Genomic DNA, 16,841 nt, shown 5'->3' with positions numbered 1-16,841 from the left:
ATTTGGGGTGGCAGCACAAAGATGGGAGAGTGGACCTGGGATAAATGCAAAGTGAGTGTGAGTGATCAGGGTGTATTGTGTGAAATTCCCAAATAATAAAAATATTATGCTGGAAAAATTAGGGAGAAGGAACATAGGCAAAGGTCCTTCTTGACAAATAGAAAACAACTCTGTGGGGCTAGATTTCGGGAATCTACTTAAGAGTAGGAAAGCAAATTCTTCATTTCTAAGTGTCTTGTTGACCCATGATAATAAAACTGCCCTACTAGAGAATGATAATTATCTTTATTAGTACCAGATGCTTGGGGGGGGTGGCTCCCTTTGCCTCTTGAAAAATGAACTCAGATTAAAGAAATAACTGCTTTCCTAGTTTTCTGTCGATGTCAATACCCAGAATATAAGCTACATTCATCTGCTTACCTCTCCTCGTCCCTTTCTCATATAAAATCAGACCTGTCAAGCTGAACTCTGCGTACTTCCCCAAGGCCGTGAGTCCAACAGTGTGATGGGTTAAAGTGCTTTGTATTCTGGTGAGACTCAAAATTGCTGGATTGGGGTTTTATTAGATCCCTTTGCTCCTTGGCTCTAGGCAAAAGTATGCTTTCTTAAAATAAGAAAATAAAAAGAGGGTGGGGCAAGGTGGAGAATAAACTTAAAGAACAAAATAACAGTTTTGTTTTCTCTAGCAAGTATTTAGGAACTGAGTAAGTAATATATGCTGTATGTATATACGTATAGACACTCGCCATGTCTCGGGGATTAACATTAATTGCTCAGTTACAACAGTCAGAAACATTCCAGTCTAGCCACTCTGTTTTTCATTTACATTATATTCTTCAATCAATTACATATGATTTTCAACAGTTTATCTGAGAATGAGCTTTGCAAGTTAGATAGTTTGTCCATCAGTAGGCTAATGTTTAAGTAAGGCTAGGATGAGACATGATGCTTCTTAGGTTAGCTGTATTACACAAATTTTTGAATGGATATTTTTAGCTCACAATGGGTTTAATAAGATATACCTCATCGTTCAAAGCATATATGTATATATTTACACATATGTGTGTACACATGCATACACCATAGGTTCAAGTGCAAAAAGGACATGGAATATCAATGCAATTGTAACTGTAAGTTTGTTACCAAAAACCAATAAAGTTTAGCCCCTTTTCTCTAGACCTTGGAATTTTCTCAAATGAGAAATGTAAATGTGCTACCTTGTCTGACTTGTAGAATGAATTCTACCTTTTCTTTGGTGTAAGAAACAGCCCTTTTCTTTAAAGATTGAACTTGAAACATCTCAGGTTATGAGTAATCAATTCTAGGAACCCTCATGTGGCACATCTGTTAGTTATCAACAAGGCTCATGGTATAGTATGGTATTTTCTCCTAACATCTTCGGCCCTCCCAAATCATCTGCTATTGGACAATTTCTGTATGTTTCTATCATTTCTCTAAAGGGAAACATGACCATGTAATCATGATGTTCTGACTAGCAAACACCTAGATATTCTAGTTGCTAGTCCACTGCAGTGTGTTTGGCTGCTGGGGAAGGTGGAAGTCAGATGATAATGGCCCAGAATAGATCTTGCCTCCTACTGTAATTATCTCAGCAAGTGTTGGTATCACTTTGTGTATTTCGTTGTCTTTGATTAAATTTTCCTGTGTGTCAAGGCGTCTCCCTCAAAGTATACTAGCCATCTTTTAAAGCTCTTGGTCGCTAAGTATTTCTTTCTTCATTTCTTAGTCTTCAAGATTCCAGGCCCTGGGTCAATGGGCTACGTGTATAAACTCCTGTAATAGAATACAACCCAAAGCAAGCCAAACTGTCCTTAACATACTCCACTGCAGATGTCCTCGTGTGCCCACTGAGGCCAGTGGAGCGCTTCCGTGACCTACGTCCTGATGAAGTAGCTGATTTGTTTCAAGTGACCCAGAGAGTTGGGACAGTGGTGGAGAAACATTTCCAGGGGACCTCTATCACCTTCTCCATGCAAGTGAGTTCACAAATTGTTCACAAGTGTTTCTTTCCTTCCTTCTCAAAGCTGAGCATGGGGTTCTGTATCCTAGTCATGTTATCAGAAGTGGGTTTTGTGGTCTGCATTTACATAACAGCAGAAAAAAATGTTAGTAATGTAAGGCAGCTCTGCTGTACACAGCCCCAACGTGGACATTGGAATGGCGTTGCAGCAAATGTCCACTATGTTGTTTACAAAGCAGGTGGGAGTCATAGACAAGCAATTTAAGGGGATTGAATTTGTTTGCTTCTCTGTTGTGATGAGACACAAACCAAAGGTAACTTGGAGGAAGAAGAAGTTTATTTGACTTATTTGTCTACACTAAAGCTCATTATTGAATAAATAATGGGTCAGGAGCTTAAAAGTTAGCAACCTGGAGGCGGGAACCAAAACAGAGACCACAGGAAGCACTGCTCACTGCTTTGCTTCCAGGCTCACATTCAGTTACCTACCTTTCTTATGACCACTTGCCCAGGGGTAGCTCAGCTCACAGTAACCCAGCCCCAGCAATCAATTAGCAAACTAGAAAATGCTCCCACAGACCATGCCCATAGAGCCTGCCCACAGACAAATCTGATGGGGGCAATTCCTCAACTGAGATTTTTGCTTCCCAGTTGTTTCTAGGTTGTGCCAAGTTAACAAAAACTAACCAGCACTGGGAATTTACTTTGATAACTAGAGCTAGGGAATTTTGTTTTGTTTTGCTTGCTTGTTCTTGTTTCTGGTTTTTGTTTTGCTTTGGGGTAAGTATGTTTTGAGCATGCACAGACTCAGCCCTGCTGTGGTTCCAAGGAGAGCAGTGATCTGACCCCTAATGTGAGCCTCTTCTTTATAAGACTTCCTTTTCTCCAGATGTGTTGCAAACTGCAGTGATAGGTCGTAGGTTGCTCCAGTGAGTTTATTGCATATAGCCTACCACATAATGAAGATAGCAGGTTTGCAGTCACTAAAGATCTGTGGGCAGAACTTGGGCCAGTACTCTTCAAGTTGATATGTGTCATCAGTTGGGAGCCGAGTACATTGTCAATAACACCTTCAGATCCCTATAGATAGGGGTGGGGACAGTAGAGAGTGTGTAAGGGCCCTTGTGCTTAGAAGCACACCGAGTTCACTTCTCTGGTTGGAAATCAGTGGCTCCAGCATATGGAGACCGTATCCTCAGCCCTTCACACTCACCAACATGTCCACCATCTCCATGAGTTATTCTCTCATTGCTGTAACACAGTACCCCAGCACACCTAAATTAAAGAGGCAACAGTTTATTTTGGCTCACCTTTTGAGATTAGGGAAATAGTAGCAGTCCTATGAGGCAGCTGCTTACACTGTATTCACAGGCAGGAAGCCCAGAAGGAAGAGGTGCTCACCATAATTTCTTCTTTTCATTTAGCAACAGGACACTGGCCCAGGAAATGCTGGGGCCCATTTTTCGAATAGATCTTCCCTCTGACTTAGTCTAATCTAGAATCTCCCTGATAACATCTAGAGATTTGTTCAAAAACACAACTTGAGTCAACATGACAACCAATTGTGAACCCACCATCCTTACACTCTTTCCTTGGCTTTTTGCCACAGACCTCCAAAGACAACAGGTACAGAAGCCAATATATTGAAGTCTTTGACAAGAGATGTTCATCTCTTTCTCAAAGCACAAATTCTGGCTTGTATTAACTGAGAGTATCTGCATCCCTAGAAATCCAATTTGAGACAGTAATTCAACTTGGGGTGGGTTTATTAAATCTCTTTTGCAAACTGTTTCCAGATAGACCAGGTGAAGGAAATGGAAGAGAATATGTATCAGGAAATGCTGGTGTTGGTTATCTAAGAATAGTTCCCTAAATATGCTGCCTGACTATGGATGAAATTGGAGCAATTTATCATAAATACTGTTGTGAAACTGTTTTAAAATTGTACTTCACATTAACATACATTTGTATGTTACAAGCCTGTGTACCCTTCCCACCTCATACATCTGTACCTTCAAGGATAAAAAACTAGGGTTTCACAAAATAATCTTAACCAGTCCTCCATGTTCTAATAGCTGTGGTCCTGTTATGTTATCTTTTAAGTATTGGTTGGGAACTATGAGAAAAGATTTGATGTACATGTCAGACATGTGTTTAACCCTTGTCCTAGCAGAGCATGAATCCTTCCCACCAGTCATAGTCATAAAGAAATATATTTAGGCAAAACCAGTGAGTAGAAATTCTATTTTGAATTGTGTGTTGCAAAGAAGCTTGCTGCTTTCTCTCTAGAACACCTGCTTTCAGTTGGAATGAACTTGGAGATTAGGCATGTGTGCTTATTTTCAGCAGTGAAACAGACAATTGACAATAATCTCGTTGCCTTTGAAAACCTAGGAGAAGGAAGGGGTACACGCAAGAGGATCTACCCACAACAGTCACTTTCCTTTTCTGACTCAAGGTCAGGAGAGCTTGAAAGTACTGTTTCATCTGAACTTCATCTTCTTGCTTAAAGGATTTCTTGAGGAGAAACTGAATTAGATATTAATTAAATAACTTCTGATTTAAAGATAACTAAACTTTGCCTCCCCAAACATTTTTAGTCTTATTTTTAATGAGATTAAAACCGTAGCTGAAACCAAAGACCATGAAAAATAGAAAGGAGTGGCCTGCTGGATAATTCATATCATTTTTTACATAACTCCTCACTCAGAAGGAAATGGGGACCTGTCTGGTCCCACACATTTGAAATGATTGGTCCCCATGAGACTACTACAAATTAATATACAATGAAATTGGATCTAAATTATTAATGGGCAATATTTCTGAATAAGCAGGCAATACCATCAGTCAATTCTCACCCCTTTTTCTTTTTCTTCTTCTTCTAGGATGGTCCTGAAGCTGGACAGACTGTGAAGGTGAGTGCTTATTATGTGCATACAAATTAATACGAGCGATTATGGGAACTAATAAAAAACCACAACGAGCCATTTGCAGCACATTGCTCTTTCATTATGTTATCTTCGAGGTCAGAGAGACCCTCAGTGTTAGAGCCATAAATCCTGACATTATAAACTGTGCCAAACAGTATGTTTCCCATTAGTTTACAAGACATTTACCCTTTGTAGTAAAATTATTACTGTGCAATCGCTAAAACAGAATCTAAGCTGAGGAGTTCTAAAACAGAACAGTGCAGGGTACATCAACTTCCTATGGGTTATATTGGTCCTGTATAGACTGGAGCACCTGATATATCTTTAGTTCTCTGCACAATTTAATTCTACTTATTCCTTCTGAGTAAAGGGACATCCTGTTATATGTCAAGTGCCTCCCTCTCCTCCTTGTCTTGTCTTTTCTTTAGGCCCACACATTTCTCTTCTCTCTAGCTTCTAAATACCAAAGTTCAAACCTAATGGGATTGATGGAGCTCAAAATGGTTTTAAAGTGTCCTAGAGAGGAAAGGAGGATTTATTATGATAGCCTCTGATCATAGTAAAACTAAAATTCTGGCTGGTTACAGAGCAAGAATCCAGCTTCTTTCATGCAAATGTGAATTCCTGAGGTTAGGTTCAATGCTTAGGTCATAGAGAAGACTGCTTCATGGTGGTAACAATAAGAAGCAAGTTACACTGTGCTGCTGACATTATACATGGTGAAATAGAGCTTTTGGGTTTCAGGGCTGGTCTTGATTGGCAGGGTAACATGACGCCAAGTCCTATCAAGTAAACATGGTGCCTTTCTGATCTCAGTTTGTATCCAGCTCCAGTGTTTAATATAACTATAGTGAAACTTTGCAAATAGGATGTCTGGGAATTTTCACAGGGAATGAATGTCTCAAAGGGAAGACTAACAAATTCCAAATGATCAAAAGAATGGCTCCAATTTCTCCAAACACATTATAAGTAAAACTCAACAAAGGATAGGGATGTTCAACTTTCATGCATTCCTCTGTCCGCTACCATGTTAGGCAGATGCTAAAAGAGGATGCAAAATCAATGTCTTTGCTTTGAAACTGATTCTTGAAATGCAATGTAAAGGTGTCCAAGCTTGGCTACCAGAGTTCTAAAACTCCGGATTGGATTCAAGTGTAAATTTAAAATGCACTGAGTTAGTTAAAATGCATTGGGAGATGTCTCTTTGGTACAGTTTCTGAAGCCATTGATGGTATTGGAGGAAGAAGCACAAGCAGCATGGGAAGATGCACAGCTGTATAGTAGAACACACAAATTGATACCATACACATACTAAACAGCCGAAATTTATGTGAACAGGTAGATTATGTGCTCTAAAGATTTTATTTCAAAATTTGAATGAGGGAAGGGGATATTTACATTATTTTTCATTAAAAATTGACTTGAATAGAAAACAAAAGTAACTTTGAAGTTTCTAGGGGCCAGGGGAAGGATGAACTAGAGAGTAACTGCTAATGGCTGTCTCTTGTGGTTGATAGAAGTTTTGGTATTTGGAGGTGGAGATTGGTTTTTGTTTTGTTTTGTTTTTTTTAATATTTTAAGGACCAATTAAGCATTGAGTCCAGCAGGGCTGAAGACCACAGCTGTAGAGTTTCAAACTTCAATAGCAGTATTGTCCTACGTAACTGAACAAGTTGTCAAGTTTCTGTTAGCTTTAATGGTGATTGTAAGGGATTGACTTCTAATATGAAGCACCAGGTATGAATTACTGAATGTTCCTTGTATAACCCTTACTATTAAGCTTAAGCTAATTTCTGTAAACAGTTGTATCCCTTTAAAAGAAATAAGCATATTATGTTTAAAAAATCTTCTTGTTGGTTTCTAGCCTGGTCAGAGCATTTCCCCAGTATACATGTGTGGGGTTAACTCACATCCTGTTTGGAACATAATACATAAAGAAAAATTCAACACACACACACACACACACACACACACCTTATCTGCATTAGAAATAGAATAGAAGTAAACTTTTGTAACTGTTCTGTTACTCCAAGTCCTCCTTTCTATAAATGAATAATCTACAGTTATCAAGTTGTGATCTTTACACCACCATGCATGAAATTTTACTTGGGAGTCAGCTAAACAACAGTCACTACCACAGACTCTCAGATGTTATTTTAATAAAATCTAATAATTCACAATGCTGTGGGCAGAATCTGGGAACCCTCATTATTATTAAGAAATATGCCCGGTCTGGTTCTTTTCAGATGATTATGTTTCTCAGCCTTGTTACTTTCTGGTGACAGCGTAGCTCATAGATGGCATTCATGTAAGCAGGATGCATGGAATCCAGTCACGCCACACTAGCAGCTTCTCCAGGGAACATAGCAACACTTTCAGAATCCAGCTGTCCTATTTGGATAGTTCTTGTCAAGGCTGGGAGGGTTTCATGTTTTGAAATTCACACAGTTACACATTTCGAAGGGAGGTTGGTCAGCCTGCCATGGAAAGCATGGGGCCTATCACTTTTGTCTTTGCCTGTATATGAAATTCTCAGTGCTGTCTGATGTCTGCTTTCTGGGTTCTAATCTACTTTTACCTCATGCCAGGTGGTAATAGGAATAAGCTTACTAATGGCCTTTTTACCTGAAGCAAGTGTTGCTATTGTTAATGAGGGTACACCACTGAGTTAGCTTCTTGAACAGGATGATACTTCAGGGATTCTTTTTTTTCTGAGGCTTTAGATTCTGCCTAACAACACACAGGCTGGCCTGGCTTACTCAGTAAGACCCTTGTAATGAGGAAAAGGAAATATTGAAGTAAAAAGTGCCCTTTTATTTCATAATTGATTATTTGGTTTTCTTCTCGAGTTTAAAAGTTGAACACTACAGGACACGGGATGATTATTGCAGTGATGTGGATATCATACAGGTTTGAGAACTAATCTCTTTCTCCCCTCTCCACTATTCAGCCATTCCCTGACACCCACCCAAGCTGCTCTGGTGAACCTCATGGTTCTTCTTCAGTTGTCTAGCTGTATTCCTGTCAAGGAATTCATCATCTCTGAAACAGTGGCTTGTTGGCACATGTACTTTTTCCCCCCTGTTGTTTCTTTTGTCTACAGATATAAATATATATATTAATATATAATATATATTATATATATTATAAATTTGGATTTTGTCCTTATTGATAATGATAATACTTAGAATGTGTTGCCCTTGGCTCTGGAATAGTTTTTGATAAAAGAAACTGAGGAAACTGTGGGAGGAGGAAGGTCCCTCTGTAGATCTGGTCTACTGTCCTCCTTTGAAGTCAGCCACCAAAGAATGATCTGATCTACCTGCCCCAAAGGAGGCATAATGCACTCCCTCAGCAAGTGACCTGCCTTTTGCAGGCATACAGTGAAGGCTGAACAAGCAGGCCTCAACGAGTCACCTGGGCTTATTACTGTTAAGTCAGAGTGATACTTTCTCTTCCTGTCACTTCCTCCTCTCACTTCCTCCTTTATTTTTATAAAAATACTTTGTCCTGTTTCTTTAGGTGATTGTACCTGAAGCTCACCTCAGCCTATAAAACATACATCAAGTGAGTGTGCCACAGTTTTTTCTTGTCAATCTGAACCACCATTGTAGTGATCCTCATCCTAACCCAGCAATAGGAAAGAAAAAAAAAAATACTCTCCATAGTTTATCTGTGGAGCTTTGTTTTAATGGAGACACTATGACCTTCTGTGCAGAGACAATTATCTACTCTCAAGTTTCTTTTTTTGTTTGTTTGTTTTTTGAGACAGGGTTTCTTTGTGTAGCCTTGGCTGTCCTGGAACTCACTCTGTAGACCAGGCTGCCCTCGAACCTAGAAATCCGCCTGCCTCTTCCCCCCAAGTGCTGGGATTAAAGGCGTGCACCACCACTGCCCGGCTACTCCCAAGTTTCCATCCAAGTCATCAGGAAGTAGGCATTGTTGTCTATGTGTTTTCCATTGTGCAGCCAGACATCCAGGTTCCCTAAAATATCTATGAAATATACCCCATGTATTGTGGACTTCAGACTGAATTTTCCATAAGTTATGTTCTTAACTACAAATCTCAAGTGTAATTCCAGCCAAGAAGAAGCCCTAATCCTTATTCATTCCTTCAAAAGGGATGCTTTCTAATAAGCTTAGTGGGAATCATTTTCCTGATGCTGTTACTTGAATGTCTTTGGGTAGAGGATACTGTAGGTGTATTAAGGCAAGAGATTTGTTCCAGATAGGTAATCTCAAAATCTCTTTATAGATCATACTTTCAGATCCTCTTCCATGTTTATAGTACGTGGATGCTGCACTTGAAGATTTAATTTTATGCTATTAATGTAGGAAATATTTCTTAATAACTGTTGAAATATTATAAATTACATCCTATATTGCTCTGGCAGAAAAAGAGATGTTCTTTAAAGAAATGTTATCAAAACTTATCTTTAAATTCCTATTACCTGTGGCATGGTTTTGTTTGCTGGATCAGGTTGTACACATGTCATGTAGATCTGGCCATATTGCAGCCACATAGAGGATACTTAGCTGTCAACAAAGTCAGAGAGTTAATATAACTTGGCATCTGTCAGAAGTGCCATGTGAAGGTGAGCTCACCAGCTTACCAGCTTTGCCACTCTGGAGCAGGCTCTGAAATGTGAGCCTCAATTTTCTCATTTTTTTTTCAAATGGAAACTATTGAATTGTTTGCCAACAAGAAGAAGATGACATGAACATATCGGGAATATATTAGGTACTGGACACATGGATGGGATTTGAACCCAAATAACCCCACTTTTAATTCCAGTTTTCTCACCACATGTTGTCACTGGTACTTGTTTATATTTCTCTCTCTCTCTCTCTCTCTCTCTCTCTCTCTCTCTCTCTCTCGTCTCTGTGGATGTGTGTGTGCGTGCATGCATTTGTGTATATGTGTGTTGTCTGTGTATATATGTAAGTGTATTTTTATTTTTATGTGAGTGTTTTATGTGTATATATTAATGTGAGTGTATGTTGTGTGAGTGTGCATATCTAAGTGTGTGTCTCTGTATACGTGAGCATGTATATGTATGTATGTGTGTGTATGTGTGTGAGACTATATATGTGTTTATTCATGGATGCTAGAGATAACTTTGGGCATCATTTTTCAGTGTCTTTCCACCATGGGTATTATTGAATCAGGGTCTCTCACTGACGTGTATCTCAAAAAATATAATAGGCTGCATGGCCAGCAATCTCAGTGTTCATTTTGTCTTGCTACTTTAATACTGGGATTGAAAGTAGATATATTATATCTAGCTTTTTTACATGTGCATTGTAGGCATTGAACTCAGGTCCCAATGCTTGGATAGCAAGCACTTTACTGGTTAAGCTATCTCATGGTCCTATTTTTCTTTTATGTGTGTGCATTTGCCTAGGCCTATTTGTGTATGACATGTTGACATTCATGTTTGTGAATCCAGGTACACTCAAGCCAAGTGGGCACAGTACACATATAGGGATCAGAGCCTACTCATTGGTGAGAGTTCTTACCTTCTACTTTGAGACAGGGTCTGGGTCTCTCTCTCTCTCTCTCTCTCTCTCTCTCTCTCTCTCTCTCTCTCTCTCTCTCCAACTGCATATGAAAACCTACCTGGCCAAGGAGCTTCTGGAGACTTCGCTATCTCCATCTCTCATCTCTGTAGGTGTTGTGAGATAACTGCTGTACCTGCTGCACATCTTTTTACATGGCTTCTGAGGATTCAAACTCAGGACCTTACATACTGTAACAAGAATTTTACCCACCGATCCATCTCCCAGCACCAGTACACCAGTAGTATTTGCTGTACTAATTATTTAATCTCAAATCAAGATTCCTTTGATCATTCAGTTCCTAGATAAAAGGCATACAGTCTTTATATTTATAATAAGCCTTTATACTACTGGAGCTGGGCAGATATCCACCCTCTAAGCTATTAGAATCTACTTTCCCATCAATAAACCCAAGTTGCAATTTGCCACGTTCCATCTGGGCAGCTCTTAACTCCACCTGGCCAGCCCTCAGGGCCATGTTTTCATGATCCCTGCCCCATGTCATCTTGTCCTCTTTCTGTCTTCTCTCTCTTCTTTATTGTGGCCTACTGCCTCCAACCCCAAGCACAGGAACCCAAAATCTAACCTATATTTCTTTTGCCCAGGTGTAAGGCTGTAGGCTATAAGCATATTTATTCACCAGTCAGGGATAACTTGGGGTGGGAGCAAGATTACATAGCAGCACTTGGGTCTACTTGCCTATTCTCTCATCCCTGGGGGCAACCAGATCTTGGGGTCCAGTATTTATCATTACAGTACATAGCACATGACCAAACCTCAACAATTATTTTATATAATATTTTTTGCTTTCTTCTTTTTAAAAATTTTAATATTTGTTTGTTTAAGAGAGTACTTATGTATTTACAGTCCCAACTGTCTTGGAACTCACTATGTAGACAAGGCATACATAGTTCTACTGTCATAGAGAACTGCCTGATCTTTCTGCTGAATGATGGGATTATAGGTGAACATCACAACTGACTTTTTATTAATAACAATTTCAGTAGTATGTTTTAACCTTTAGACTAGGATAAGGATGGACCTTAGCAATGTGAGCCTGACATGGAAATTGTAGCTCCAAGACCACTTTATTAACATGCACTGCATTTTCTCACAATTATTACCTAGTAGCTTACATTATTGAAAAGCTTTTGGTCTGATTATATATCATGGGAAGTGGTTTAAATTTGTCATGGTAAATGCCACTTGAGCTGGGTATGGCAATATACTATAACTCTAGCCTTTGGGAGGCAGAGGCTGAGAGGCAAGTTGAAGGCTGGCTTAAAGTGAAAAGCAAGACTTTACCCATTTCACTCCTTCTCCCCCTCTCTCTTTCTTCATGCTCATAGACACAATACTGGAAACACACACACCACAAACTTCATACATGAAACAGTTTGAAAATTCTAACATATGCATTCTTAACTGGAAAAAATGACTCTGTTTATCTAGAATTATTGTCTGCTCTGAATATTGGTGTGTCTGATTATTTCCTGTTAATGGATCAACAGTGACCAGAAAACTTGTCTAAAGTGGGTTTCCATTAGAAACCCCTGTTCCCTGTGCTGATTTAGTCAGTGGGGGTGGATGCAGAAGTTTGTTTTGGCAGATACCATAATGATTCTGAGCCACCTTACATCCTATATCAAATTTATGAGAGGCTAGTGGGAACAGACCTGGACGGCTGTCCTTGGACTCAGCTTCTCCATCCCAGTCTTACTGCAAAGGAAGATGCCATGTGCACAGGGTGGAGAAACCCATAGCTTGGTAATGAAAAAGATTTGGGTCTGTTATTTATTATTTTCATTTGGAATGAAATTTCCAGAGAGCTTCAATCTGCCGCAGGTCTTTTATCCTCTGATGAAAGTCACTGTGAACGCTGCCTTGTCTCTGTTTATACCTAATGCATGTATTTACTGCCGGAAGAATTAGTGTCTTCAGGATGCAGTAGCTTTTATCTTGTAGAATTGCCTTATAATTTGCATCTGTTCTTAGAATAAATCTAATTTGACTGAGTTCAATAAACCAAAGACAGTTGCAATGTTCAGTAGACATTTTGAGTGTACTTCTTGGGCCTGGCTACTTTGAGAAGTGGTGGGGCTCCAGGCTCCTTGGCATGTTGATCTCCTGCTGCTTCCCCCAAACCTTTGGTCACTAGCTCTCCTGGCCAAAGAAGGTACCAATGTCCTCCTTAGGGAACTTTTTCTCTCCTATAAAACCTTCAAATTTCCTCCTAAATGTGTATCAAAAGGGTAAATGTGTCCATTTCTTTTTGTTTTCAGTTCAGCACATTGGTTTTTATTTATAGATGTGTCTGTTACCTTCCTCTTCCAATTTCTGTTCTTCCATCTAACCCCCCAAAAAGGGCAGTGAAAAAAAAAAGAGCCTTTTGAGGATCTGTGCCCTCCTGGCTGTTACAAAGGCAATGGCAATGAAAACAATCTTTGGATGTGATTGAGACTGACAATCAAGAAGTCTAAGGCAGAGAATTAAAAGGTTGGCAAAGAAAAGGCAAGAATGAGAGAAAAGGGAAGTGTAAGAGGCCAGGTGTGTTTTTTCTCTTGCTAAGAAGAGCTGTAGAGAAAGCCTCAAGCAGTAGCAAGTACAGGGTCTGTCTGAAGAATAGAGGTGGAACTTAAATACAAAGGAAGAAGTGGAGATCAAAGAAGGCTGCAGGATCTAGTTAGCAATGAGAGTCCTCGGTATTCATAGTCAAGCACAAGGATATAGAACCAATCTGTGTTGCAGAGAACATAATATTTGTCCATCTTCTGGAACATTGCTGTGCTGATGAGAAGATCCTTTCTTTTCCTGCAGTATATCATCTGAGATTTAGCACCCTCTTCTACCACTCAGACCTTACCCAAATGTTTCCATCCAACCTTCTCACCCACAGAGTAGTGGTCTAGAATGGATGTCCCTCGTCCTCTTTCTAGGTAGACTTCATTTCCCAGAGAAGGGGAAGAAATTAAAACTTCTCCATTTCCAGTTTGGCTAACTTGTATTTTCATGCCTGTTGAGTCAGAACAAAGAAAAAACTTAACCAAAATCTGTGATATTTTTCATGCAGTAACTTTTTAAAATTGTAGTTTCTATGTCTTACATTTGGCGAGTAATCTGGAAAGGATGGGAGCAGGGGTGGGTTCCCCTGACTGGAAAGAAAGGCAAGGCTTTTGAGATACAATTAAAAGAGATGACTATAGGACCAGACTGCCCAGTTTCAAGCACAGATGGTTCACCTGCCAAGTGCATCTACCCTCTATAAGTCAAGTTTTCTGAAGCTCAGTGTCCATTTACACATTTCTAAAATGAGGGATTCACTGGTCTTTTAATGGCTTCTAGGAATATTGTAAGAACCAAATGGAAAATGATGTGTCCAAGCTCTTTTTTCCCCCATTTTTATTGGATATTTTATTTACACTTCAGATGCCATCCCCTTTCCCCATTCCCCTGCCTTTAGAAAACCCCTATCCCATGCCCCCTTTTCCTTTTTTGCACTTATACATTTTTTAAAAAAATGTTAATCAAAGGCTTTATAAGTTTGGTAATGCTCAATCAGAGGTGTAACCCACTACTCAACCTAGATATATCAACTATCTTTGACTGATGGAGATATGTGAACATCTGCCTCCCTGTCTCCCCCCTCTCTTTCTCTCTTTCATCACCTAGCTTCTCCTCTCCTTTTTCTCCTCCTCTCCTTACTCCTTCTCTTCCTCTCAGTACTCCTCCCACCTTAGCTCCTCCTACATATCCAAGCTCTTAACTGTGCCTTGCACATAGTGAAGTCTCAAAAAAAATGCTATGAGCTTTTTAAATTTCTACTTGTGTTCTCTGTAGCTCTCAAAGGTAGGCATTAATATTTTACACACGAGCAGCTGAGGTTTACAGAGTAAATTCACTTACATAAAAGCATACCTAGCAGGTAGCAAAATTAGGAAATCAAACCCAAGCCAGAGGAGAAACCCACATCCTCTTTGTATCAAGTGGGTAGTATGTTTCTTCAAAAATTTTTGTCATCCCATCAGTACAGCCAACGATGTTCCAGAAGAGGGAGAGGTTGTATAAATATTATGTTCACTGCAACACAGATTGATGCTATATCCTTTTGCTTGGCTTAGAATAATGTTGGCTTCCACCCAAAAATACCCCGAGGACTGTCATTGTTAACTCGATTATACAGGTGAAGATTAACAAAGCAAAACATCGCTTTATTGCTGTATGTCCACATATAGTAGAATTATACGTTTTAGGTGTTTAATTTTTCATTAGTGCTCCCAACAAATTCCACCAGTAATTAGAGGCTGTGACATACAGCAGAGTCGGCATTGAATGTTCTAATTTTGTTGTGAGATCTGTAATGCAGATATAGCAAACAGGACAGATGTGTTCTGACTGTCAGTTTTTTAGTATTCAGTAGACTTTCTTCTGAAGCTTGGATTGGGGATTTCTGTATGATCACCGTGAAAAACAATGTCTCGAGCAGAGAGAGATGCTCTGTAGACCCTAAGATCCCAAATATCTGTAAAACATTATTACTCAGGATCAGCTTTTACCTCAGTTGGTACAGTAAAAATCCAGTTACTCACTGCTGCCAGTTTTGTTGTGGGATAGATACTTGATGCTCCAAAAACAATTATTGAAGGGGATTTGAAGTTGGTAAAGTGTTTGCCTCAAAAGCATGAGTCTGAGCCCAAGAAATTCTATTGTAAAATCTAAGCCTGGTAAGACTTGCTTATAATCCATGTGGTTGAGATGCAGGGACAGGCAATCTCTCTGGGACTCATGGGCCAGCAAGCTCAGGCTATGTGAGGTCTCTGGGCTGAGAGACCCTGTCACAAGAAATAAAAGTGAATCATACTTGACAACCTCTACCACCAGACTCGGAGACTTTTCTGTAGCCTCATGCAAATGTACACTTGCATGTACATATACCTGCACACACAGGAATACTCAAACATTCACACACATGTACGAAATAACAATGGCCATTAAAGCATTGGTTCTCACCTTCTTATATTTCAAGCCTAGGTAATTTTATTATAAATTATCTAAGCCCATGTAATAAGCACTTTCAAACATCAGATCTTTAAGCTTGTCGTATCTAATAATGGGTTGGGCAGAACTGTGGGACCAGCTCATGTGAAAAATGTTCAATAATTTTTTTTAAATGCAAGAGGCCAGGTTAGTCTCAGTAGACAAATTCTTTGTTACCATGAATCTTCTATGAATGCACGGTGCTCAGTGAGAGCCCAGCAAATACTGTGTGCTGTGGTAGAAACCGGGCACTCAGCTGAAATAAGTCCAGATGTTATGAGATTTTTATCTCAAGAGTTATTAATAGCTAAAAATAATAAAATAGAAGACCAGATTGCCTTGAGCTACCTCTCTAAGTTTTAAAACTATATATTGCTTAGAAATTGCCTCTGGGTAGAGGCAGTAGATGGGACTCATGGAGGGAGGTGAGGGCTCTTCAGGTGACCTAAATCTGTAGCAGTTCATTTCCAAATCAGTAACGTATCTCCAGTTGCTGATCGTAATACTCCAATTTTAAACTATTCATATTTTATGGTTTATTAAATATAAAAGGAAAATATATAGTCATCTTAGTCATTTTTGTTTCACATGGGCCCCATCAGAAGCCTATTTCACCAAGCTATGTGGATTACAATTGATTGCGTTTGCTTTATTGTCTACAGCATGTAAGTGCTCTTCATACTCCTGAATCCAAATCTCTGATAACAGGGACCATGGCCGCAATACCCCAGCTAGATGTTGCCCAGATTTATAATCTGCTCTCTTGTTTATTTATATAAGTACACTTTTGAATCTGACCTAAATGTCCCAACTTGACTCTGAGCCCCATATTCATCTTGAATTATTCAGTTCCTTCCAGGGGTTCCTCTTTGCCCTTTATACCAGAACCATTAATAAAGTAATTCTCAAGACTCAGAAAAGCTGCTGGAAAGTTAAGGATTGGAGGGCTGAGCCTGGTGCAAGAGGGGACAGGTATAATGAATTATAGCCCTGGCAACCTGCCGAACCACTGACATGTAGAAATCAAGGATTGTCCTCCCTAATGACTGAAAGCACATGAATTTGATGAAACTGTGATGGGCCTCGTACCAAATATAGTGAAATATCCACATCCTACCTCCTTGTGAGTCATGTCAGTGCTGGAAAAGGGTGATTTTGAAACCTTATGCCAATATAATATTCCAACTTCAGAGGAAAAGGACAAACAGTGATTTGAAATCTTATGTTCCATCAATATAGAAATAATGTGCTTGGTTCCCAATGTGGAAGTTGCCATTTCTTTGCTCTGATGTATTTCCCTTCAATAGGCCTTTCTCCTTCCTGATGTTATAGAAAAG

At 39.4% G+C, this 16,841-nt stretch overlaps 1 protein-coding gene across 6 annotated transcripts in view; it reads left to right on the top strand.

The window, feature by feature from the left end:
* Fhit (fragile histidine triad diadenosine triphosphatase) overlaps positions 1 to 16,841 on the top strand; it is a 1,459,653-nt gene that overhangs the window by 1,171,613 nt on the left and 271,199 nt on the right. For all 6 annotated transcript variants that reach the window (XM_076931538.1, XM_034498048.2, XM_076931540.1 and 3 more), the window contains 2 exons: positions 1,852 to 1,997; positions 4,867 to 4,896. In XM_076931538.1, the coding sequence (XP_076787653.1) occupies positions 1,852 to 1,997; positions 4,867 to 4,896 (176 nt within the window). The remainder of the gene's footprint in view (positions 1 to 1,851; positions 1,998 to 4,866; positions 4,897 to 16,841) is intronic.

The sequence above is a fragment of the Arvicanthis niloticus genome, chromosome 3, assembly GCF_011762505.2.
Source record: "Arvicanthis niloticus isolate mArvNil1 chromosome 3, mArvNil1.pat.X, whole genome shotgun sequence".
NCBI classification, from domain to species: domain Eukaryota; kingdom Metazoa; phylum Chordata; class Mammalia; order Rodentia; family Muridae; genus Arvicanthis; species Arvicanthis niloticus.
Note: the sequence above shows the minus strand (reverse complement) of the source record. Positions and strands in the feature narration are given on the sequence as shown.